The 27,274-nt window shown below is 43.2% G+C and overlaps 1 protein-coding gene across 4 annotated transcripts in view; it reads right to left on the reverse strand.

Moving 5' to 3' along the window:
• Positions 1-1,298: 1,298 nt before the first annotated feature.
• The window catches only part of LOC139987832 (zwei Ig domain protein zig-8), a 144,330-nt gene continuing 118,354 nt past the window's right edge, over positions 1,299-27,274 (reverse strand). For 2 of the 4 annotated variants that reach the window (XM_072004556.1, XM_072004555.1), the window contains exons 3-6: positions 13,246-13,454; positions 9,522-9,750; positions 8,639-8,938; positions 1,299-6,368 (exon numbers count right to left, since the gene is read on the reverse strand). In XM_072004556.1, coding sequence (XP_071860657.1) covers positions 6,268-6,368; positions 8,639-8,938; positions 9,522-9,750; positions 13,246-13,428 — 813 coding nt within the window. In that variant the 5' untranslated portion in view covers positions 13,429-13,454 and the 3' untranslated portion in view covers positions 1,299-6,267. Of the gene's footprint in view, positions 6,369-8,638; positions 8,939-9,521; positions 9,751-13,245; positions 13,455-23,808; positions 25,210-27,274 lie in introns of those variants that run through there. The other 2 variants (XR_011799948.1, XM_072004554.1) reach the window with 2 other exon arrangements.

The raw sequence follows: 27,274 nt of genomic DNA on the forward strand, positions 1-27,274 counted from the left end.
ACGGTTCTCTCTGCTTTCTCACGATCTTCCCGCCTGTTCCGATGAAAACAGCACGTCGCGAGCAGCGAATTTCAGCCTCGGTAAAACTTGGAAAAAGATGTCTCGTTCCCGGCCAGTTAGCCTTAATTTGGAGCACGGCCAGTTCGCGGTTATTAGGAACCGACGGACCGTATCCGCGACGTTTAAAGTTTCAATTTTCATAGTCTTGTCAAGTCACGCCTTCGCAACTCTGTTTCACGGATATTTCTCTACGTGTGCTTCTTCTCCAATATCATTATTTAATGGGTACAAGAAACATTCGCACGTCGTTAAAATTTCAGAGAACAATTTGAAGAACATTGTTCGTGTTTTCTACGCTTCCTTTTCTATCAAAAACGATCTTCCATATTCTTATTTTCGTTACAATCGTTATTCTTCCTCGCTATGTATACTCGTACAATATATGAAATTGAAATATGTACCATACTTTACGTTCACGGACGCGTTCTGTACTTGTTGCATTTCATCGTGATTCGATTAAAATAGGTTCGCTTCAAGACAATATATTATCGAAGCACATGCAAAATATGCCTCCATTGATGGGTCGTTAAGATGAGAAATCGCATTAAAAAAGTGGCATGACGTGCTGGCCGTTTAATCAGGATAACTATAAACGTTGCGCGCCTTTCTTCGTTGAACTGCTTGAATCTTTAATTGGCGAACTACAAGTCAGTCACGTAACTAGTGCTCTACGAGCTAATGAAAGTCCCGAGTTTTTCTAGTTGTTATGCCGCCCCGTTGTAAAAGTTTCCATTAACGAGACCGAAATGGATCGCAACGTGGAAGTGTTTCTTTTTTCATTTTTCATGAAAAACGAACGCGAGAAATTAGATAATTACGATAGTTTGTGCATCAGCTCGTTTCGATGTTTACTGGTTCGTTCTGATTACGGTGCCGTTAACAAAAACTCGAAGAATGCATCGACGTGACATTAATGCAGTGTGAAAGGGTGTCACCGGTGCCAACGAGGTCCTTTGATACTCCTTAGTTACTTATCACCGGCAAAGGGAGCGTGTCGGCGATAAAGGATCATAGACGGCTCGGAATAAGTCCGAATAAAGACTCCTGAAGAAGGGCGTGCGCTGAAAAAGCTACCGTCTGTCTTCCGGGATCCGTTCGTTTTCACGGAACGACCTGAAAGATAGAAATTGCGACAAAGGAAAAGTGCCGCGGCTCGAAGAAACCGGTTCTCGAATCTATGAAAGCAAGGAAACACAGGCAACTGGCAGCATGGCTCCGGAGAAAAGCCACGAAACATCTCTTGTCCCCTTCCTTTCAACGTTTTTATTTATTAAACATCGTAATATTATAGTATGTACAATAATATACCTATCTAATCTAACGATATCACTGCGATTACAGATTCTTCCAGGGTTTATCTTCTCCCTCTGTTTAATTCGTTCGCATTTGCGTCATACGCACTCGTTTAGTATCGTCGATTAAAAGCTACAGGCTGCCAAGTGTGTCTACGACGCGCCGTTTTCGTTTCTTCATTTTTTCTTCTTTATTTTTCGTAATCGCTTGCACCGCCGAATGGCCGTTTCGCTGTATATAGCGAACTTTCCGCTTGTGAATTTTTCGTTTAATCGGCTAGTCTGTTGTGTCGAAGACACGAAAAGAACATAGCGTCGTTCGTCGCGGTAACGCGTGTATCGCAAAACGAGTCGAATCGCGTCGAAAGAGAATCGGGGAAGAATTGAGTGCGGCGTTTTCGCAGAGCCGCGGTCGCTGCTACCGTCCCTTCGTATTTTTTCCCTTTTTCCACAGTTTATGTCAGCATCGCGATATCATTTTTTTCTCTGAGGAGCGATGAGAAGACCGCGAATACCGGAACAAAGTGGCCGGCACGAGGGTAAAGCAATTTGTACACAGTCAGGGGAGCAAGATCGAAGCCGACCAGCGGAGTGTGACAACCCCCCAAATCGAATTCTATTCGCAGGCGCAATTCAATTCACGACGAGCCTGTCCAGTCGGAACGAACAGAATCCGGAGTTTGTTTCGACGCGTTTCTCTTTCTTTTTGTTTCTCTTTTGTCCCGGCGGAATGCAGCGTTTACCTCGTTTCACGTTTCATATGCTAAGCAAAGCGCGACATTTCGACTTGGAGAAACTCGTGGAACATCGATGCGCGGACTGACCTCGAAGTACCTTCTTTCACCGTTCATCGATTTCCTTTAAAACGCTGACTCTAAGTCGTCCCCCGAGAATTTTTATCTTTTTATACGACTATCAATTACTACAGCCTGCAACGATTCGGAATGAAATAAGATTCTTTCCTTCCCAAAACTCTAAAACGATTTATCGTATCAATGACGACGCGATATAGGCGAAAGAAATTACCGGACGAGATTATCCGAAACGTCTCAACGTGTTTCTCGTTTTAAAAAACAGTCGGTCGAGTACATCGGCCAGCGCGTAATAGAATTTCGCAAGTTAACTTCGAAACGCTATTAACAATAGAACAAATAAAGAAAAGAAGAGAACGAAAATAAAATAACGTATCGTTGGGTTGCTCGCGACGCGCTAGAGGTAAACGCAATTCGCGAGGTGAGATCGAGTCTACGATTTTGCTTAATGGACCGCGACCTATCCGTTTCACGTAGTTTCCGTTGGAAGCGAAGAAAAATCCCGAAACTTTTGCTTCCCCTAAGGTCCACGCAATTATTCTCTCGAGTGTACGCGAACGAGGCCACATTCCGTTTCGTCGGCCGCACGTGTATCGACTGGAACTCCCATTTCACCCTCGAAAAACTTCCGGATCGTTGACTGGCTCCGCTAGAGTTTCAGCTCTAGCCCTCCCTCGTTCCCTCTCTTCGCTTCGACCCCTTTCAGCTTTTTCGACCATTCGCGCGCATCTAATCCAAGTTGGAGGAAAGAATCGCCACCGTGGTAGGAACAGAAAAATGTGAGGGAGATTCGATTTGTGTTGGACGCGAGGAACGATCCGCGCGATACTTTCATCGGGTATCTGCGAGGATATCACATGGAAACACACACAAATAGAAAGTGAAAATTGTCGTCGTTTTATGTCGCGAACGAAGTAGATCCAGAACGATGATCCGTCAATCCCAACGCGGCTGCTTATAATTACGTGTGTAGACGACAGAGCCATTTTACGGTGTCACGTACGCAGAGTCGACGGGAAGCCTTTGAAAGGAAGGAAAAATGTACACAGTAGTAAAAAGATTCATAGGGGTTAGGGGGGAAAGTCGTCTAAAAGTTCGAGATACATACATACAGAGTTTGCAGATCATCGATCAGGATGAACGACGGAATAGTCTGACGAAACTCTTCGATTGCGTGGAAAACGAAGCTAGATCACCGCTTACTTTCAAAAATTCGACTTATTGCTTTCGATAGTTCGCTTTTTCGTGCGCCATTTTCGACCGTTCGCGAGTAAAATCCGAATATTAGCGATGATCTGGCGTCCGATAATTAAGCCACACCGACGAAACCTGACGCAGGTTCGCACGTACAGTTTGTGGGTCGTTCACACGGAACCACTTCGGCCGCGAAACTCGATTTTCACGCGGTAAACGCGATTACTAGATCCAGCACACCGGTGTTCAGACGAGAGAGAGAGTCGGAGCGCCGTGACGAGGCAGAATACCGCGTGGCACGCAACGCGTGTGCACGCATTTACGCTCGCGTCGTTGGCGTGTAACTATCATCACCCGGCCACAATTTATAATACAGACGCTATGTACAGGTTCTCGTGTTTGGTCGTCGACGCTAATACCCGTTCAACCAACGGCAAACAGACAGATCTAGCGAGCGACATCGTCCGTCGCGTCGTAGTTTGCCAGCTGTGTTAGCTTTCAATTCGAACGTCCAGCTATGTTCCGTGTAGTCGCACCCGGAGTGCCACTGTCTTTCGCTTTCCGCTCGCGTTTGTCCAGACGACGTCGTTACGACGTGTAACGACCGTAAAGACAGATCGATCAAACGTCGCAGAATTTCTTGCGTCCGACTCCTGGTTTCGCCACGATCGCTTTCTGAAACTATCGTCGTCGATCGCCTTCGATACGAATAACACGAATAATTCCTCGGAACGAAACGCATCTTGTTTACTTGACTTTTGCTTACAAAATTTGCACGCTTTCTGGTTCCTTCGTTTACGAGTCTATCGTCGGAGTAAAATGTTTCGTATAATTTTAAACAAGTTTGCGTTCGAAGTAAAATTGGTCAACGGATAATCACCGAGGCACGAACAAAATCGTTTAAAAGCTGGAATCCGTTTGTACAGGGCGAGCTAAAAATCATCCGGTTAATTCATCGAATATTCCCCGGTTGACACGAATCGATAAGCTTTATAAACGAACATCGTAAACGTTTGGAAATTAGAACGCGACTGATCGTCGTGAATTCCGCTAGCTCAAAGCGCAACGATTATTCCGACTGGATCGATAACAATAATTCCCCGTAATTGTTTTCAATCGAGAAATGTTTGCGTTTCTGACTGTTAATCGGCTGGAAGGGATTTGCGAGCGTTTTTCGTCCGACACGCCACAATGATTCACGTTCAGCCGCGGTAGCCGTAATGCGCTCGCCCCGAGATATATTAACATTCGTATCACGCGTGTAGCTGTCACGCGGAACGACGATATTTTCTCCTCGAATTTTAACGTTTATACTTGCCCGCTACGCGGCAGCTCGTTAAAAATCACCAGACGATTCGACGTATAACGCGTGTTACCTGTCTCGCTTGTGGTTCTATGTGACGCGACGAAAAGGCGAATTCGTCTCGTCGATTAATCAACGGTTTTCGAGACCGCTGCTCCATTTCTCCTATATTACTTTCGTCAACTGGATAGCCGTGCGTCCTCGATCCTCGAAAAGGGGAAGCACGAGATCTTGCAATCGAGTCACGTTTTATTTCCTCGTGAATGCTGTCTCGCGCATCCTGCATTTCGTAGATTCGACCAGTCGTGGAGCGTGCAGCGAGATGGTTGTTTCTCGGTTTTACACCTCTCGTAAATCGATTTCTCTCACTGTGGCTTATCGAATCCCCTTTGTTTCCTTTCCAACGGAACCAACTTTTCCTTGGTATACCATCTTTACCTTCGGTATTAGCGTCGACGTTCTTCTAACTATACGCTTTTCGACCAACATACAATATATTCCAGCATTCTTGGGACATACATACACATTAAATCTCGATACGCCGATTATCGGGGACCGTGTAACGCGGCGTTTTCTTCGCGTTTCTTGTTTCGTCGTTCCCTCGTTGCGATCGTATAAGGATCGCACGCTATCAGTGGTAACCAACGAGATGAAATACGAACGATTGTGACGACCGCGACGCCGTTCGGGAAGATCTGTGCTCGTTCCGCGAAATTTATTCTTGCATTTACAACGAGACGACGGGAAACCTTTGTAGCTGTGGTTGACCAGAACTGGATGACCAAAATTAGCGTGAATGCGACTCACTGACAGGTACAAACATACGATCGAACGTGAAAGTTGTAAACTATGTCGGAGTAACGAATCGCCAGTGCGAATACTTACATTGCGTTCGTGATATTCTATATCTCGAGCACGATGCTATTAGATAGACGCGCGAAATTCGTAGATCGATTCGTTCCCAGTCCCATTGATTTTTGCAAACAGTAGCGCGATCTCAACGTGACTGTGGCCTGACAAACTCGAGCTCCGTTTAAGGGGCAGAAGACACTGTAAGGGGCACTGTAAAAATATCGATTTTCTATGTTTCGACTATAAGAAAAACTATACGTACGAAAATTATCGTAGGAAAAACCTATTGTCTATGGCCCCACGTACGGCTTCTTTTGATTATAGTTCCTTTCCTGTTTCTCATCAGCGAAGTCGTTCAATTTTTTTCGCAGAAGTTCAACATTTTTTTCACCATCCTGCCATTTTATTATTTTTCGCCTACATGGAGCTATAAACGAAGGCTTATACTTTCTAAATATTTTTGTTTTCTCCGCATCTTATCAACCGCATGACGTGTAATCGTCTCCAAGGTGGATGCATCGATGTCGCAGCGAACACCTTGAAATTGAATACGCAAAAAATGGATGGAGAAATTTGTTTAAACGTATACATAGTAACCGCGATAAACTATAAATTGATTTACTCCCGTCATTTGCTTCGTAAAAATTCTCAAATTTCCCCCCCAATATGTACTTTTGTAGGTCGTTACAGTGTCTTGCCCGCTTAATCGTACGAGGCGTAGCAGTGACGGTGATTAGTTTCATTCGACGTTCATTTACATCGACGATATGTACAAAATGATCAGAGACACCAAAAGACAGCTGGAGGATAAAATAGGTCCCGCCGTTCCGGTCTGCATCGCTTCTGGTCGCTCGCCTGCAACAAACAATTCACTCGTTCTCATCTTCGCCTAACACGCTTCCATTCTCTTTCGTCAGAATTAAACAATTTTCTTATTATCGTTAATGCGCATAATCGCACGTAGAACGCTTTGTTCGACTTTCTCGCGTGACCGGTCCTTCATCGGTCTTCTATTAAATTAATATTGGAAGTTGTGGGATTCCTGCAAGTCAGCTTGTGGCGAATGAGGTTCAAAGATCAAACGGCTTTGATTACGCCTAAACATGACGGACAGCTCGGTTACAAACGCTTTAATACATCTTATTAGAAACAAATTACACGTATCTGTTCCACGAGAAAATTTCATTGGAATAGTTAAGAGAACTGAGCGTTAAATTGTATCAACAGCGAGATGTTTCTCCTTTCCCCAATTATATTATTCATAATTTCTATTCGTGAGTGTCGCATTAATGTACAACGGTACATCTCGGTTTCTCGACTTTAAAGAAGCCAACAAATTCTAAGAAGGGAAAATAAGTTTTTCACGATAAACGAGCGAGATTATTTGCGTTGCTCGTGAAAAAATATAAGCAAACGTAGCAAAGAGTAACCTAAATCATTCATCCTAGTCAGTGGAATGGTATCGAGACGTTTTAATCAAAGCTCAAGGCATCTTCGGAGAAAAGATTCGTCGAAATGAATGCGTAAAGAGAGAGGGAAAGGAAGAAAGAGAGAGAGAGAGAGAGAGACAGAGAGACAGAGAGAGAACAGGTTTCGAGAATTAGGACGGGTGGTTTCGTAAAAATATCTTTTCAACGTTTCCGTGAATTTTTTTTCCGTGATATTTCTCAATGGTACTTTGACTGGCAGCACAGTTTTGAAAGACTGGAAACCGTGTCGAAGTTCCGTTCGTTGCTCCTTTCTTCGTTAAACGACGCCCACAGCAACCAGAGTATTTTATGCGACGGATTGAAATGCAATTTCCGCTCGATTTTGGTCCGATTCGTGCCACTTCCTAAGAATTCCTTGACCTGCGGACGTTGGAATCCGCGTAATTTACACGGACTGAAATTTGTCGGCTGCGATCGACACGCCTCTTATTGTTCGCCATGGAGAACGACTTACCTTCGCAAGAATTGTACGACAACGATTTATCTCTGGCGAAAAATTTTCTATATCGATAACTTGCTTCAAGATCGATGTAATTACGTGTTCGTAATTGCGTGGAAATGTATAATGGAAATACGATAGATCGCGATCATTGAGAGAATGAAAATAGCAGGAAATAGCATATTGGAAATAACAGTGTTTATTAAAAATACCAAATGGCACGGATGGCAGTACAAAACCAACGGAAATACCGAAAATTTTGTTTAAACTTGCATTAACGCAACTATCTCTGGAGACGTGTTTCATCGAGAAACGGCGAACACCATGGCAAACATTCTCGCTACGCTGAAACTCGTTTTGCTCCGTGAGAGCGTCACTGAATAAACATGCAAAACTTGGCGATTGCGTAATTGCCAAGTTCTGATAGGCTGATTGCGAGGACCCAGATGCCGAGGAAATCTGGGAGAGGACAGGTGCAAGCGATACTCGCCGAAATTTTCCAGCTGCCGACGAACGGAAATAAACGTGCGAATTAACACACCCACGAGCCAGGTTCGCGAGAATATTAACGGGTTAAGCGAACACTTTAACGGGATGGTTTATGCAAAAGCGAACGTCCCTCGCGAAATTTCTGTTCGGTTGGTCGATGCAACGGCTCGCGTTACACCATCCAGAGTACGCAGACATGGTCGTTTCAAATGCTCGAATCAGCTGTGAAACTCGTTTCGGACAACGGACAGAGTTTTACTTACTACTACCGTCAACGACGGTTTCACTGGACAGTACTAAAATAATTTCCTCCCGTTTTTACGACTCGTTGGCAAATCGTTGCGAATATATACCATTTCGCGGAGCTCAGACCAGCGGAGCGAACTTTCCGACCATAAATAAATCTGTACGTTATGAAAGCCGGAGCCGTTTGTCTGAGAAACATTGTCCTGTTACGAAGAGCTGTATAAAATCGGATCGATAGAAAATATTTACTTTTTTCTTTTTATTCCAAGATATACTAACGAAGATATAAAAATTCAATAATTCGCTTTTACATTCGGATCTGTATAAATATTTACATAAATCCGCCGATATTTACTTTGTAACGGGAGATTCGAGAAAAGTAAATGGATATCCGAGTTAACACTATGCTCGACGATCGTTACGGATCGTAAGATTACGTAATCGTGCGTGTAAACACTCACCATTTAGGACATGAACTTTGATGGACGCCGTATTGGCGTTGCTGGGTTTGCAGCTGTATTCCCCAGAGTCCGAGGGTTGCGCCGTCTGGATAAGGAGCCAAGAGGTGGTGACGTCGCTACCCTTTTCGGTTATCACCGAGACGCCGCCCCTGGGACTGTCATAGCTCAAAACGTTCTCATTGTAGTACCAAAAGATGAAGGCTGGTGGCTCCGAGCTGAAGTGTATGGCACACGTCAAGTTTATCGTGCTGCCCGCGCCAACGTACAGATCTGGACCTCCGAGTATCGTCGCTGTCGGTACTGTGATAAAGAACGACTTCCTTTTTTTTCACTCACGGTATTTTCCTCGATCGTTTCGATCACTCATACTATCCTTACTGCTCTATGCGTACGCGATACGAAAATTCACGAGCAGAGGGAACACTATTCTCGCGAGAGTGACCTCTCGGAGACGATATTCACGGAGCCAAGAGAACGAGAGTACTTCACTGATTCGCGAGAACTAACGAGCCAAAGCTTTTCATCGAAAGCCAAGGTCATTGTAATTGAAATAACGAGACCCGCTTCGGTCGTATCGCACTCTCCAAAATTAGGTTCAAAAGTTTCTCCCCTGGCGACGTTAATACATCTGCATCATTAATTTATGAAACGTCTCTGCGAGAAGAGCGCGATTTCAAGGTAACGAGCGTATTACATACCCTCGTTGGAAATCCCGAGAAACCGATGCGAAACGTAATAAAAACCGATAGCTTCGTTACAGTCGCCATACATATAGATTACTTATAGAGATTCTAATTCGAGAACGTGACAGAGTTTGAAAATTATTTTACGAACTCCGCAACGGTATAAGTAGCGCATAATATAACGGATGAGATAAACTTACCGACAACGTTTAAGCGAAATTGGTGCGACTTGACGGGAATAGTGGAGATCTGACATTCGTAGAGCCCTTGGTCTCTCTCTTGCGCCCACTTTATGCAAAGAGTCCATTCAGACCATTCGCTATTTTGGCCTGTATTTTGTCTGTGAAGCGCTTGGAATCGCTGATCGCTCGTGTAGGTATACGCCCCTGCCGTTAAAATGTGAATATCTCTGTGCCTCACCCAGGATACCTTTGCAAACGGAATTTCAAAGTGGGTTCAATGATGGTAATCGAGCAAGATCGAGCAGACTGCTTTGAATAGACGCGACCGATCGTTAAGCGAATTCGCTGATAACAATATACAATTTCTATCAAAGTTCAAACGATTTGACTTCGATACTATTCGCTGGACGAAAGACGCGGAAATCGTGATAAAACTTACGTCGCATAAATTGTCTATGCATGACACACGCATTAAGTCGAGACAGAATTAAGCTAGCGAATATCGTAACTAGCGGAACAACTTTGGAAAATCTTTTTAAAAATTCTTGTAAATCGCGCAGAGGGACGATGAACGTTGTCGCCTGATCAATATTTCACATTCGTTTCGTCATGTCGCGCCACTAAATATTTCAAGAATCCGGGGTGAGAGGTCAGAAACTTCAATATGGCTGTGCTTCCGTTATCTGCAAATATTTTGCGGCTGGCGTATAATACATAATTTGTTCCGACGATAGGGACATTTAAACTTCGGCTCCTGTTGAACTTTCACGTCTTCGGGGACGACGATAATTTCATCAGCCATATATGTGCTCACCTCTACCGAGAAAGTAATCCAGTAAACTTCGGAGAAGTCTGCCTCCGTAAAGTAACTTTCGTCGTGCAGACGCGAATGTACCAAAATCCGAAAACGGACGAATCGAATCGACCGGTATTCATCCGCTTCTACTTTCACGGTAAACCAAAAGTCATCTGCGTACACTTTAGCGAGACTTAGGCGAACGAATACGTAGAATTTCATTCGAATCTCTCGGAGACTACATAGATGTAAGTCACGTAAAAGAAAGCTTTCACAAGAAGCATGTCTGGTAAGTAGAATTGCAATTTTCAGAAACGCACACTGAGTAGCAACTAACTTTGAAACGCTACAATTCGGTCTACCATACTTTACAACTGGCATTCGAGTCAGGCTCTTCCTCGGAGGTAACGACGTTAAGAGAACGATTCAGAAAAATTTCCGAGTTTCCCCTCGCCTCGCGTCTTTCAATTAGAATTGTTTACTTCGCAGCATGGTTGTAGGTTATCGTCGGTGGTCAGTCAAGATACCTCACTTTGACGAATCGCGATAAAAGTCAGAGACGGATATCGTGTGGTAGAAATTATTTTGTAGCCTATTGGCGCGAGAAATTGACTTTTCCGCCGAAGAACTATTAGCAGCGCAAAAGGGAAAAGGTAATCGGATAACCGATTCATCCAGCTGGGCAATCTGAATCGCTTGAAACGCGCCAGACCGAAGCACGACTTCGATGTTCGCGTTTAATTCGACATTAATAAAAGTCTCGACGATTTTTTTGTCTACGACCTCCAATACCGTGGCCTCGTGGATTAAAACTCTTTCGATTATGCTCCAAATGGAGACTGATCGCGATTTAAAAGACGCGACGAAAATTTGTTCACCCGTTAACTCGTTCGTTCAAGTTGATAAATATCCTGGCAAATGTGAAAGTTTCGTATTATTAATTTTGAATACTTTCAATCCTACCGAAGGTAATTGTTATTTTTATTACGTGCTCGACGCTCGTTAAACGATCGATGCCTGTCAGAAAATTTGAACCGTAAAATCAAGAGTATCACGCGCAGATATGAACAATGAATTTTATTAGTTCGTCGACCTACCGTGTACTCGGTTCCTAACAAAACGCCTGTACAATAGCCGTCGCAACAACGGCGAGAACATTAATAATCGGCACTGAAAGTTGGTGCACAAAGCGTAGGTCATTTGCGTGAGAAAGCTTATGAATCTTCGGTCTCGCACGTTCACCGATACATCTTCCGTAATTTATCCCTCAATGTAAACCGGGAAAGGCAGCTGCCTCCGGCGACTCTGAATTCGCATACGAACTCTACGAGGACAAGTCCGTGTTAGCACTACTTAGCGTATCTAGTCGAAGAAGTTTAGGTTTGACAGCGTCTAAGGAGCTGCTATTTCTCCCTTGTATCTCGTATAAGGGAACAGAAACAGTTTAACGCTTTCGAACTTAGCCATCGAAACGACGATACACAGCGTGACACCGAGGTAACCAAAATTACGATAGTACGTTCGAAATTATGGATATGGAAGGATGTAAAATAAAATTGTCACGTACGTGATTGAAAATTGACTCTCGCACATCCTCTTCCATTCGGATATTTAAAAATGCTACGAAGACGATAAAAAGGATAGCGTTGCGTTCATTGATGAATAATACGAAAGAGTCAAAGCGTCTGGGTAGCGAGCGAAGTGATGAGAATCACGTATCGAGGAAATCCGTATGACCTAGCAATTCGGACGTGGGGCAAATGGAATTTCACGGCTGACGCGGAACAACGAATGAAATTAAGGTACGTCGGCCCTCGACTGTATAATGAATTTACTTAATACGGTTTACACACCTCGAAATACCGAAATTGAACGGCCTTGTTTCCGCGCTGCACCCGTATTTGCAGCTACGATCTCGTCTCTTTTACCCCGATCTTCGTTGCACTCGTTCTTTCGGCGTAATTTTATTCGTATATTTGCTACTAATCAAACTCGGGCTTGTGTCTACGAGCTGCAATGTATTCGCAGCTATGAAACTTGCTGGAGAAACGAAAATAGGAGATTTAATAACTAGAAGATAGCGCGCGATTTCTCTTTCGAAAGAAGCAGACAACTTCATCCGACGAAACGACTATTTTCCGAGATTTTAGCTGCTATCTTATAAAATTACGAACGATAAACTATCACGGAAACGATACTCGTTACCTTCCTAAAAACTTATCCATGCAAGTATGTTTATACGCGATAGCGTGAACACCGAATACGTAAAATGTTGTTTCAATGTTAGAAGCTGACGCTAAGAAACTCCTTGTCCAGAATCCTCTTAGCTTTATCGTGACGTAACATCTGCTAGCTAGTACAAACGAGATACTTACTTGGTAACAGAGTTCCAAAGGTGAAACCTCGCATCGTGGTACACGCGCCATATAATAATTCGAGACCGTGATCGCTGCGTTATAACTCGAATATCGCGAATACCTGCGCATTACTTTCGATCGACCAATACCTGCAACGTCGGAACCGCGAGCTGCGATAAAATTGAGTTTCCAGTTGCCTTAAAGGTCGATTAGCGTCCAATCGAGCCCGAGCAACTCGATTATTTCCTGCAAATCGCTTTCCTAAGGTCCTTACGAAGATCAGGTTTCCTCCCTTGTTCAGCGAACGGTGCACCGGCCTTTGTCGTGATTACCTTTCTGCCACAAATTTGTCGAAATTCCGCGGAATAACGTGCAGAGTGTACGAGCAAGCATTTTTCTGGGACATTAAGCTGTCTCTAGCAATTTTCCGCGTTATGCCAGCATTGCAAGTTAGAAACAACTCTCGAATGGAAATAAATGTTCGGGAACGATTGGAAATTACCCCGGTGGAAGAGCACGAATTCTTTCGTAACGTCAACGGACAATAGAGATCGGAATCAAAGATGATCAATGTAGCAAAAGGTCTTACGGTTTTGTCGCCCAGGTTGCGAACTCTACACGTGAGATAAGCGGTCTTTCCTATTAGTGCTGTCACGTTGGTGTTTTGCGAGTAGTCGAACGTAGGTTCCACCTTTGGTTTCAGCCCGGAAGGATCTGCCAGCAACTGGTTTCGCGGTCTATTTTGACCCGCGTGTCGATCCATGTTGTCCATCGTACGATCTCCTAAACTGAGTGTATCTGTAACAATAAAGAAAAATTGCTCGATCAATCGTCCTTTGTTTTGGTAACATTTCTGACGGCGCTGGACGTTTTAACGGACACCGTGGGGAAAAATGCAATCATTTTTGGTCTTAACGCCCAATAACATTGTCCACGAGCGTATCGAATAATTGACTTTAAACCGACATACATACCCATGTTTCTGTTATTTCACGGTGATGAAGAGTAACAGGTCAAATTGCTCCGTTATTGCGCGGTTGTCGAAAATCAGATTTCGCATTCGAGTCGTGTATTAAATTTGTTTCGTCTTTCGATACCGTGGTTAAAATGTTTATGAAAACGTAAATACCGACTCCAAAATTTCTCCGAAAGTCCGAACATTGGTAAATCGTAAATCTTGATTATTGAATTATCTATTATTAAAATTAGCGAATATTAATGTTCCTTTAATTCTGTATTTCCATGGTAATCGTTACTGCGGTCGTTCTCTGCATTAAATTGGCGCGCACGTTTCTACGAGATTGGCTAATAAAGATCGACTAAAAATTTACAAGCAATAAATGACACCGCGAGCTATCGTTAATCGTTTCACCAGATAAAGAAAGCCAGCCAAAGTTGTTCATTAAAAGACGAATGAATTTATCGCATCTGTTGAATACCTAATTTTGCGAAACGGGGTGTATGCGGAAGCGACGCTTTCATTCGCCGTTGTTCTTTAGTCGAATTAACGCGGAAGAAGGAGTAGGAACATTTTAAACGGAAGATAACGGAAAACTATTACGCGAGCCTGTACTTAAATAAGCTGTTCCGCGCGAATACAAGAACAGGGGTGGGTACTTTTAATAGGAAAACGCATATAACACTCCATGGTTCACTGCTTGGAGAAACATAATAGCCGTTGGTTATATCTATACCCGGAGGGAGATTAGACGGAATTAGATTAGATCAGAGCTCATTACACTTCGGCTTTAGAGTGAATTAGATGGAGAATGAGTTGGCTGAGAACGGCGCGAAGGGAAAGGCCTCCTCTAGCTCGCAGGGGTTGTATCGTTCAACGTTGTTTTTCTCGTAATCCATCATGGGGAAGAAAAGTCCGATACAGTCGTCCAACCGCTTGAAATGCGTTTGCGATAACGTGGTTTATTAATATACATGAACAGCAGCCGACCGCCGATTCGCCCCTCCAACTATGTTAATTTATCGACGTGCATTCCTGCGTAACTTACTTTTTCAATTGCCTAGCGTGAAGAAAACGAATTTTCCTTTATTCTCTTGCGTAACGTTATATCGATATAACTTACTTCTACATATAAACTTACTATCGGTTATTAATTCGAAGTTTAATTACAATCTTCGATTACTACATCGAAAGAAGTGCAAATTATCAACGAGGAACGTTTAACGATATTAGTTATTCTTTGTCTGTACAATTATCCGTATCGAGTGATCAGTAGAACAGCGATATATTAAATCCGTCGTGTACATAGTCGGGGGCACGTTCCTACTCGTAGATATTTTATGTGATTTACCACGTGCCGGTTTTAATTAATTCTGTAGCAACAACTAAGCTCCAAGAGCTTATAACGAGCTTTTCCGTGCACTCCGGAGGTCACCTCCCCGACTTTCCCAGTTTCTCTCTCTTTGTCTCTCTCCTGTATGCGAGCCTGCTTCCCACACCGACTTTCTAGCAATGTGTTACTAACACATTATTACGCGTACCTTGGTCGTTGTCAGACCTACCACATAAACAAAATGAAGAAAGGGCGATGAAAATTTGTCGACACGTTCACGTTTCGTGAGATAGAACGATCAGTATTCATAGAATAACATGAAACGTTGAATTTCGTTCGAAAGCTTTCAGGACACGGCAAAGGGCGCAGTTTTTCTTTCCGGCATGTACAATTTACTCGCTATACTTCCATTTATCTTGATGTACACGTGTTAATGGACTTTATTTTAGCAGTTTATGAATATTTATAGACATATGACAGCTATATAATATCATGATCTATTCAAGTTCGTATATGGGTACGTAGATGATATATGACAGTTAATAAAATTCACACTGTAAAATAAATAAATGTACTCTGACTTTATAGGAAGGATCGTATATCGATTGCATCGAGTAGCGGTTGATACGGTAATCGATGCACGTATTTCATGACGATAGAAATTTTCTTGTGCACCGCGATCATAAATATGAGATTGGGGTTCTCGTTTGAATTACAATTGGTAACCTGATCCCGAGAAATTGTCACGAATATTTTTAAGCAACTGCAGCCGCACTGCGAGATACCGAAAATCGCTTCGCTAAAGCTGCCGCGATACGAATACATATATTCTTTCATTCAAGTGGCTGGGATATATCTGTAATTCGCGCTATTTCAAATAGCCGGACGAATGAATGCTTCGCTATGCGGTTGGTCATGCGAATGTACACTCTACAAAGATATTTCATTCAGGTAGCAAAGTTCCTGGTATTCCCTCGAGTTTACAAAGAAACTCAGCCGCGAGATGACCGTAATTGCCAGAATGATTGAACGCGGTTAGCATTCCTTATCGCCGGCAAATCGCGCTTAATGGAAAATAACGATGGATCTCGTTGAAAGTTCCATCCGGTGAAAATAAAATTACACTCGTGGGGTCCGTGATAAATTGCAATGACAATTTTCAATGACTTATGGACGAGCGCTAGTGCGACAAATTGCGGCCCATTCATTTTCAGCCAGGTGAGAAAAAACCGGATCCGCCGGTTGCACTCATCCCTGTACTACCGAGTACCTTTTTTCTCTTACGCTGACTTCTGGTAACTGGAACCGTCGTCATTCGTTGCCGTTTGATATGAACGGTGACTCGTGTTACGCGACGCGGTTATCCTCATCGTCGACTAAAAACGAATATTACTGCCGTTGTTTCAGCGCATTAAGCGCTTGTGCGCAAAAAGCGACTATTATCACGGTCGACGTCGAGCTACATAGGAATTCGAGCGTTTTAATTAGTCGAGTAAGCCGTAGGATCAAGCCTGGAGCTAGCGAGGCAGACATCAAGGAAGAAAAGTATCTACTATTCGTCTCGAAGAGAAATGACCCAACCGTTTCACAAGGGAAAAGAAACGGCCGGATAGCGGCGAAACGGTTGACACGAAAGTGCGGGTGGATATTGCATGTCGCGATTATTGCGCTGCCATAAAATGTACTGCAATAGAGAGGACGCATAACGATATTTCACGAATATTGAAACTTCATGGATCGAATGGCGGTAGGCTTTATCGCTCCGTGTGTCCTTCTCCGTGTGTCCAATGGTTATAACTTAATGCAGAGCCGTTTAAAGAATACCGAGTAACGACTACGCTGTGTCGTAATAATAGGAATAATAGATACTGCGTCCGTGGATTAACTCCGTAAGATCTATTATAGTTTGGTACGAGCTTCAAATGTGCCTTGTTTGCAAGTTAAACGTTAACACCACTGTGTATGCTCTAAACGATGACAGAACTTCTAGGCTAGTTCTCTAAACGTAAGCCGACATTTCGGAATGTAAATCCGTTCTCTAATGAAGTACTATGTATCGTTTATAATGAGATATATATATATATAGAAAAATCGTAATTAAAGATAGAGCGGCGTATACTTAAGATCTGCATCGCTTTCAACCGAAATTCCCGATTCAACAAGGTATTTGCTATATTTCGGTGCAGACGATTCGCACGTGAATCACGTTGGGGAGATTAAGATGTTTAAGAGACTTCTAGTACGATGCCAGTCTGATTCTATCCGCATTTCGCCACAATTTTCAAGCAGGAAAATACCGAGAGGGAATTCCCAGGTTTCGTCGACGGCAATCTGAATATTTAGATCGGTCTGTCCCACCCGGGAGAAAGATCGTTTTCCTCGAAGTTATCGTCTTATTTCGACTCCCGCAACTTGTACTTTCCGGTTATGTTACCGATTAACTTCGAATCGAATAAAATACGCTGTTCCAGATTTACGTATATTTATGTACACTCGTACGGTACTTACGTACGCGAGAAGAAACTCGGAACAATCACGGCACAACGATTGAAATCCAACAAAAATACCGTGGCTGACGATCGACCGAAAAATACATTATTGTCGGAAAATACGATAGAAAAGGGAGGCGAGAAAAACGCATCTATTCCACGAGGGCTCTGAACGAACGGGTCTTCATCGAGTTATTTCACGGTGGATCATCGCGAGATTCCAATTCTCCGTGTTGCATGAAAACCCCCGTGAAAGAATTATCCGGCGCAATTTCACCTCAAACTTCATCGGCCTGCGTGCCGGTAAAAATACAATTGCCCCACGCGAATTGAATTAATTTATGCAATAGAGGAATTCGTGAGGTTAATCAACCACTGGGACGCGCGCTCAAGAAAAATGAGTACAAGCTGTTCTTTTCAGGACGCGGTAAATTATTCCGCCAAGTCACGTGCGTATTTAGTGTAACTCAGGGAATTAAATGGGGTTGGGTGAAACCATAAGGTGGCACATCGGTCTCCCTCGAATGGCCAGCCCGTTAAGCCCGCAGGGTCCGATAAATAAGTTCGATAACAGAGTTCTCCTTATCTTTTAAATAGGCAATGTAATTTAATCACGCGGAGCTGGTCGCGTGACACGTCACAGATTTGTCTCTCGGCGCGCGTTGCGCGATGCTATGCGGTCAGGCTGCTTTATTTATTTTTTTCCTCCGTCGTCACAGATTGCGAGAAATAAATAGCGCGGTATACGCGTACGTGGTTTGTCGACATAACTTTCGCATGCCGCTGCAGAGATGATTTGTAGGTGGAAGCAAGACGCGAGTAAAACGACGGGAATATTGATATATGCGCCGCGATAAGTTCCAGTCGCTAGTTCGAGCGCTCGAACAAGATTCGCACAGTTTCCAACCACTCTCGTCCCATTTATGTTGCCTTTCTCATTACCATGGATATTTATTAGATAAAAATCGATATTTGCGTTTGTGTGCCGTTCGAGACAAACAGCATGTGGATATAAGGAGGAAAATTCGAGAGAGAGAGAGAGAGAATTTGAACTTTCTCGCAAACAGAGATTATAGCCAAGATAACATTAGTTCAAATTATCACAACTGTGTCGTTTACATTAATATCATTATACGTACGAAGGAGGTTAACGACATACGCGTATGTTATACGGTTGTCTTGGATCAACGAAGAATCAACGTGTCACTGAAATATTCTAGATACGATTGCAGCTGCTACGATCGCAACGTAAGAATTATAGGAAAATTATTGATAAAGATTGAATGTATTTTTTAATGAGTTTAAGAATATGATTTATTTATTAACGGAGATTAACAGAAATGATATCGAATTCACAGAATGGAAATAAATTTCACAAAAGGATAAAACCGCGAATTATATTTACACAATAATACAATTGTAAATACATTCGTAGAAAATTCCAACTAAATCCATCCGTTCCAGCATTGGGAAGGAAAAATCAACTGAAAAATTTAAATAACAATGACGCTGCGCTTTTGTAATTTATATGGTTGAACCATCACTACGCAATTTTTAGCCGCGTTATTTGTTTCGTTGACGTTTTAAACTTCCGCTGGTCGGGCAATTATAGCTACAACAAATAAACATTCACCGTCGCAACGATGGTAGATGGCTAATTTAAAAAAAAAAAAAAAAGAATTCAATGATAAAAAGCCCTGCCTTGTAAAACAACGATATATTGATCGTGAGTTGTACTTCCAAATTAAATGACAAGTTATTTTTCAGAGAATTATTGTTCGCAGAAAGAAAGGAGTACAATTTGTTCTTGGAAAAACCTCGAAGAATTTTAACGAGAAAATGATCGCGAAAAAGAAAAATCGGTAATCGTCGCAAAATTAAAACTATAGGTAGTACGGGGTGTAATATGCAGCGTGCGAAAAAAATTTTCTTCCGAAAGGATAATAAATTGCCGTGTCGCCACGGAAGGTTAAGGAGCGTTTCAATGCACATCCTTGCAATCTATCGCCGTATCAGACCTATTAGAGCCGTTAACGATCTGAGATCAGATTTCATTACTTCATTCCGCTGCGACGAGCTGCATCGCCTCGCTCTCGTGCCGCGTCACCGAAACGGAGAAAAGAGAAGAGAAGAAAATAATACAAGAAGGATGAAGGAAGAGAGGAGAACAAGGAAAAAGGAGAACGTTTCAAGAGAGTAGCAGAAGATAAAAGCGATTAATAAAGGCTCGAAGCGTCCCTCCAACTTTTTTTTGTCTCTCATCCACCCCACGCTCCACACAGCTTCGTCTGGAGCTACTATCTGTCTATTCTCTCTTTTCTCGTGTAAATGCAGTGTGCAAAGGTCGATTTTGCCCATCTACCATGAACACGAGCCGACGACACGACGTATCCATTATAGGACAAGTGGGCCACGTCGCGAAATAATGGAACGGCCATGATTTTGTGAGTTTATCGTCAGCCGTCACGTGACGCGGAAATGCAGCAGGAGACTAGTGCAGATTCCCACGCTTAAACGGGTCGAGGGTGCTCGCGCTTAGGCTCGTAATTAAAACACGCCGGAACTTAATGTTTCCTACTTTACAAGGGCTTTGAATTAACAAGGCCGCGACACCATGCACGCAGTGTGCCGCGCGTCTACCTACGTATCGCCAAATCTTTCCAAGATGTCCGAAATTTTCACAATTTTCTACGGAAGCGATATCGTATTATATCCAGAATAAACACGAGTTTCATCAGCGAAGAAATATTCAGTGTAAATTACACGAGGAGCGCTGGAGCGATGAACTGAAAGTTTGGAGGTTCGTTCTTTCTTCGTGATTAGGACGAACAAAGCGAAAACTGCTGAATCTCGCAAGGTGCGAAAATAATTACCAGCTACTTTATTTTCCCATTGGTCGGTCGCGTCTCCTTCGAAGCGCAGGAAAGACCGGAAGAAAATCCGGTCGAGTAACGAGCAGCGCCCCAGGCTACGAGATCGACTCGAGACAAACTCTTACTCTGGAAGCGGCGTTTTATTATTGCGAAAAGTTATTTCAAGGTTCGTCATTCTTTCCGGGTTTCGTAGTAGCGAGATAAAGCGATTTCGAGGAAACGAAGTTTCTTGCTCCCTCCAAGGAGGCTTCTGCGACCGAAGCAACTTCACGAATTGACAGAGCACCTGCCAACTACCAAGAAACGTTATTTCAAAGTAATACTATACTTCCCGATCGGCCAGACCATTGAAAGTTTCATCGAATCGGATCGTCGAATATAAAATTAGCGCGATAATGAGAAATCGCTGGCGCACGCGAAATGGTTTTTCTAGAAAAAGTTAGCGACGGAACTGCTTTTTACTACAAACCGCGATGTTCGACATCCGCAACTTCCCCATAAACGGATTTACAATTAGCTTGCTCGGAGATCGAATTACGTAAATGTCAATTTGCTACCATTTGACTTCGTGCTTTCGACTTTGTCGTTCGCTTTGGCAACACTGAAAACTTTCCACCGGCGAGAATTATAAAAAGGAAAACAGTGTATCTCGGAGGAATTAAGAAGGAAGATTCTACCGTTTTTATAACGGATGCCGAGAAAATGAGACGAACTCCTTGCAGTTTCAATTTCGCTAATCCCCGTAAACGATCTTTTTCCCTCTCAACTACGCGCAAATGAAAATCATTCTTCACCGTAGATTTACTCTTTCCGTGAGCAATCGAGCAAGGAAACCCAAGACGAAACGAATCATCCCCTGTTTTGTAAATGAATTTTCTTTACGATCATTTGAACGCTCAAAAATTATAACAAATCGTTCTGCCACAAAACGGCAGTCACGATCGGTTTCCTTAAACTCGCAGAGAAAGAAGGATAGTCCAATTTATCATCCAGATAAAGGAATCACAATGGTTCCTCCGTCGACCGAGTTCGATAGCATCCACCGAAACCTACAAAACTCGGTGGCGACGAAGCGAGACAATAAGATAAGATTTCCAAAAGTTTTACGTTTGCCGGGGATGCCCGTGTGAAAAGAAATAGCCACCAACGGACTTGTACGGAGACACGACGACGCACGCGACCAATAAATACAAAGGCTGCGATTAGAAGAAGTAACATTTCTTCTGTCTAAAATAAGCTACAATTTCTTGTCGAAAGTCACATTTTCGCGCTTCTCTCTTCTCTTCTTCCTTCCCCCTTTTTTTTTTCTTCTTCCAATCCAACCGTCCTTAATTTTGTTCGCACGAGAAAATAAATTCCAATTTTTTTAACGTTGAAAATCGAGGTTAACGATAATTGAAATTTTTATAACGAACCAACCAATAGTTGAACTTTAGCGAATACAGACGAATGATTTCATTAATACAGAACTACGAGGAAACTTGCTGATCAAAGCTCAGTTTTCAATTCCCATTTGTGATGGTTCTGAGTATCGGGAAATCCAAGCTTCTCGCAACGCGTAGTTTTCATTGAAATAAAAAATGAAATCAAATCGATTTTCCCCTTACAAATCTTATCAACCGTACCGATTTTTTAACATCGTAGTAGCTTTGCGATTACCTATGTTATGCACTCCACGATCCCGTATTTTAGCGAAATTTTCCAAGTGCATATTTTTCTTCTTCTCTCTTTTTTTTTTTTTTTTTTTGGTTTCTCTCGTTTTATCATGCTAATGAAAAGGGGCGAAGGTTTTTTAGGAAGAGCTATTCTATTATCCGTCGGATGAATTTTACTTGCATTGTTTAGAGCCAGTTAGCTCGGTGTACGTAAAAATAACGACATACATAAAATGCATCGGATTTTACAACAGCTATTAGCATAAATTATATTGCAACGTCGTTGTTGTAAAATCGTACATTCTTACTAGTGAATTTGGACAGCGAAATGTCGCTGATAACTTTCCGGGCTCGTTTGTATCAATCGTTGAAACGCGTAAATGAGATAACCGGCCGTAATTAACAAGCAGGGTTGTCGATATAATATTTCGCTTTAATTGTAATTAAAGCCAGTCGCGTAAAACGAATTCGACTGTGAATTTAATCAAATCTTGATCACGAATGTGTCAATGAACCCACAAAGCGATCGAATTAACGGAACGGAATGATCGACGAAATCGGTTAAGTGAGATTTTATAATAAAAACGAGAGCCATGCAAAAAGTGTTACTAGGTCGTCGATTTATTGACTCTAGAGATAATCATTTTTCCGGATTTATCATAAAAATATCGTTCACATCCAAGAAGTCAAGAATGGAGGAAAAATATGTTCGCAGGCTTGAAACAATATATAGGACGCAATTTATTTCACGAGGAAATACTTTTGAGAAATGATAATTGGTGGTAAAAACAGGAAAAGACAAACTCCACGAGAAAACTCGCTACTCTCGGCGGAGTCACTTTATAGCCAAGGATGTGCGCGGTTTAATTTCAGTTATTTTCAACGAATTAATACGTTGCTACCCAACGCATTAGCATTAGCGGAAAGTTGCGTATCTCTACACTTACTGATCGTTGCATTCTCGCAATTAAAGCGAAACATCTCCGAACAAATCCCAATCGGAAGATCGGGGAAATAGCCATAAATAATAACGAGGTAACTATCCTTAGAGAGCGTTCTAAATGAAAAAATTGTTAGAGCACCGCCTGTACTTGCCACTTCTCTCAACACAGGGAAACATTTCCCGTGATCTTTAGCAGCTTACCCGAAACTTTCGCGGTTCAACTTTGCACAGTACCAGGCAAACATTTAATTTACTGGATTAAACTTTGCGCGGATTATACTGTGAACAAAGTCTGGCCGTGGCCGGGTACAGTATCGAGCCAAATTACCGAAGTCATTCGTCTAGAACGTAAGAACCTCCAAGCGATATTGTAAACGGGGTATGAAACGCGGAATAGAAATCATCGCGCGAATTCACGGTTGAGAAAAATAGTCAGGTTCGATTTTGAAAAGGATCGCGCGCGTGTTCTATGTGCATAATACGTTCCTGAAGCGCGCCGCGTCGCGCCACTTTGCGTAATTAGTTTACGTGATCGATATTAACAGGACTCGTGTAGTTGACGACGACCGTGTTGCGTTTCACACCGGAAAGAAAAGGCTATCTCTCTCGGAGCGTATCATTCCCAAGGCAGGGCCACAGACTTATGAATAATGCATACGATAAATTCGCGTCGCACGCACGCATGCACGCCGGTAATTCCATTAGCTGTACCATTTTGCCGCTCTATAGCTGTTACGTTTTCAATCGAATAACTTCTACTCGTCCGTTAGATCAGGTGGTCAAATCTCGACGCGAATCAGTCCAAGGTATACCGCAACCCACGCTGCCCGACTTCGATCTAAACGGAGCAACGTAATCGGTTCTAGTATTCGGAATACCGTTTAGATTAATTAATAATTACCTTCTGTACACATAAAGAGTATGGCAGCAATGGACAGCCTCGCCTGCCACCTCAAAGCCATGTCCGCGACTATTTGATGGCGCGTTCACTTTGATATTAGAGCGATTCACATCCTCTTCATTGGATGACAGCACATTGTCCATCCACTGTCATGCTAGCACCACGCGACAAATTCCTATCGCGGTCGTATCGACATTCCACGAAAACGGTGTACACTCTTGACGTCCAATAAACGCCACGAGATTCGGTGACCCGAGGGTCACGCGAGATTAGTTCAATTTCATTCGTTCCGACACCACGGCTCGTTTGCTCGACCAATTCTCCTGACGCCCAGTGTTTTCGTTCACGTTTCCCATAGGACGTTTTCGATGATTGCGCGGAAATAAGCCGAAAATAAATACACACACACTCGCCTGGCCGGCGGTCGACGCCAAAGTTTCAACACTACCACCTTTCACTCGTAACGATCGAAAAAAAGAAAACGCGCGTCGGAAACGTTTCGTGGAAACTTTTCCCGTGATCGTATCGCGGAAAACTTTCCAGCCGATTCTTGTTGGCACACGGCGGTCCAATTATTTCAACGATTCTCGAATATACGTTGCACGCTTCGATCTGTTTCTGCTTCGATCTACACCTGGCAACTGGACACCAGGCAACTTCCAATCGGGGTTATCGATTCTTGAGATAGTTCTTTGCCCCGAAAACGAGTCAAGGATGGAAGATTCCGGCGATTGCCGTGAGTTACGGTAAAAGTGGAAAATTCGATGTTTATTCCATGATGAGGAAGCTAGGCCGTGACGTGTTCGCGGACGTAATTCCTTTGAAGAGTTCTCGCGTTCCTATTAAACGAGAACGCCATTTATCACTCTATCCACGGGAAAGAAGAATGTCGTTAACCATGCTTCACAACGTATCTCCTCGATTTTGCGGCTTTATCTCGTCGTTTTCGGTGTTAACCGACCGAAAGTTCGATGCACTTGATATCGCCGTGTATCTCGGTCAAAAGCGTCATGAAAACGGCGGAAAGATTCTTCTCGCGAACTGGCCCCGTTTAGGGCCTAAAATAATCGCAGTATAATGTAACGTTTTTTAAAGAATGATCTTAACATCGTCGCACGTGCCTGTTTACAATCGTTTCGCAGTAATATTTCGTTTTTAGTCCGATCAAAACTTTACTACACACGATTCACATTGTTCACACGACGAGTAAACGCGAGGATACGTTCCGATGGCAATTGCCACGCGATTGCTCTTCATTTTCACGAGAGGTTCGATTCGCCAAACGAAATATCAATTTTCTCGAGAAAAATTTCGCGTCTATATGCGCGACATGGTATATAGGACGACGCGACACGCACCACGTCTTGATTCGGTGGCAGATTTACCCTGACTGGGGTGATTCTTGGCCGTAGGAGCATGCGCGCTTCTGATCCACCTCCTGTGATGGTGGAAACGCGCAGAGGGTCCACGAACAAGGTCCGCGCACACGTAAACTTCTCTCGACACACCGAGGTTCGAAACACACGTATGATGCCACGGATGCGAGCGAACCTCACCGACACGATGCTGGGTCAGCGTAGGTGTAGTGTTAAGGGTAGCTCGCGTCGGTCACGACGTACGGCACTGTGTGTCACGGACAGAAAGTGTGGCAGGGCGTGCAAGGAGTACAGAATCGAGGTACGAAATCTACGATACTCTTTAGAGGCGCGAGATAGGCTTTGAGATTCAGCTGCGTGTCCATTTCGCCTGTCAGCCTGACCGCCAATCTTACCGGCTACCCACTGCGAGAGATCGCACGTAACCTCGTTGCTTGCTACGTACTTTCCTTCGGTTGATTCCAACGAGAATACGTTGCACGCGGATATAACGAGCACCGTCGTCATCGCCATCGGTACCGCTACCATCGCCGTCATCGCCGTTGCAACGATATGCTAATGCGCTTTGTATACGATAATACCGCAATAATAAGGAAAGCGACGTAATTGCGTGGTTGCCGGTTATCGGGATACCGCGTCGACGTGTGCTACTTCGGACTCGCCTCGTGTTCTTTTCCTCTTTGCCAGGCTGTGAGTTTGAGCGGCGAGGCGAGACGGAGGTTGATGGTTAGGCGCAACGAAAAGTCTCGATCGAGGTAAACGTTGCTTCGCTCGAAAGACTTCTAGTTAAAGCATTTTTAACGAACTCGCTCCAAGTTTTCCGCTCTCGTCGTCGAGATTGATTACTTCGAGTAGCAAAAACGTGAAACATCGTGCTTCTTTCGGCAGACGCTTGCGTATTCGACGTATGCTTAAGAAACTTGAAGAGCAGCGTTTCTTAACGTGGCGCTTATAACAGGCTGTTTTTGTTTTCCATCGTATAAATCTGTTTCCATGATTATCGAGCACGCTATCAATGCATGTTATTAGACGAACCGCATGTGCGTGATCACGCGAGTGTATAATGACAGGGGGTACACGCGATAACCCGCACCAACCACCGGAAACCGTTAGCGATTAGCTGTACTCCACTGTCTATCGGCTATAAGAATAATTTCACGGTGTTACACGATGGATACGCAAGTATCCCGTATATGTTCGTTTCGTTTGTCGATTCGATTGTCGAGTGTTTGTCGCACGATATCAACGTAAGATCGATGAATATTATAATATGTCGGGAAAACGTCACGCACAGAACCTTGTCTGTCGGTAGAGAGGGCTGGGAATTATGGTAAACGTAAACGCGCGGTAAAGGAGTTTCAATATTATTTCGAAAGCATATCGCAAGATTAAAATCGAAACGAGTTGCACGTTTGTAACGAAAATGGCTATCGCGTAACACGATGAAAAGAATACGAAGGGCTATGACGAGCGACAAGTTGAAAAATCTGCTCGTAATCCTAATTTTCCGCGTGTCACGTGCAATCAGATATCATTAGTATTCGCGTTTACGACATCGTCGAACATTGGCGCTTACATCTCACGGTCGTAATATTTCGACGACATCGTGAAACAAATGACGTTAGTGGAACTCGTATTACATATACCTCAAGCTTAACAACTATCTAGTAAAGTTTGATGAAATCTACTTCATAATCCTCGGTTTCTGAAATATTTGCAGTGAAATTTTGCGCATATGGGACACTGATATAATAACTTCTGCTTTCACGCAATGAATACACGTTCTCCGTTCGTGCAAGCTTGCACGAGTTAAGGAAGAGAATTATGAGCCAATGTCGGTGTAATTCATTTGGATGGATAGCAAATTCCTAAATCATTTCTCAAAGAAAAACGTTGACTGAACTTTCGCCAGCGTTTGTGCATAACGAAGAGTAGTTGCTCATTGCGTTCCATCGATCCAATTTCAGTTTGATCCAATTTCTATTTAACCGTTTAAAAATTCTTCTAAGTGACGCGAGAGCTTGCAAATTAACGAAAGCTGTGGTTTCATGTTTGAAATCTCGTTCCACGGTGCGAACTGCAAGACGTCC

Source organism: Bombus fervidus, chromosome 5 (genome assembly GCF_041682495.2).
Source record: "Bombus fervidus isolate BK054 chromosome 5, iyBomFerv1, whole genome shotgun sequence".
Classification (NCBI taxonomy): domain Eukaryota; kingdom Metazoa; phylum Arthropoda; class Insecta; order Hymenoptera; family Apidae; genus Bombus; species Bombus fervidus.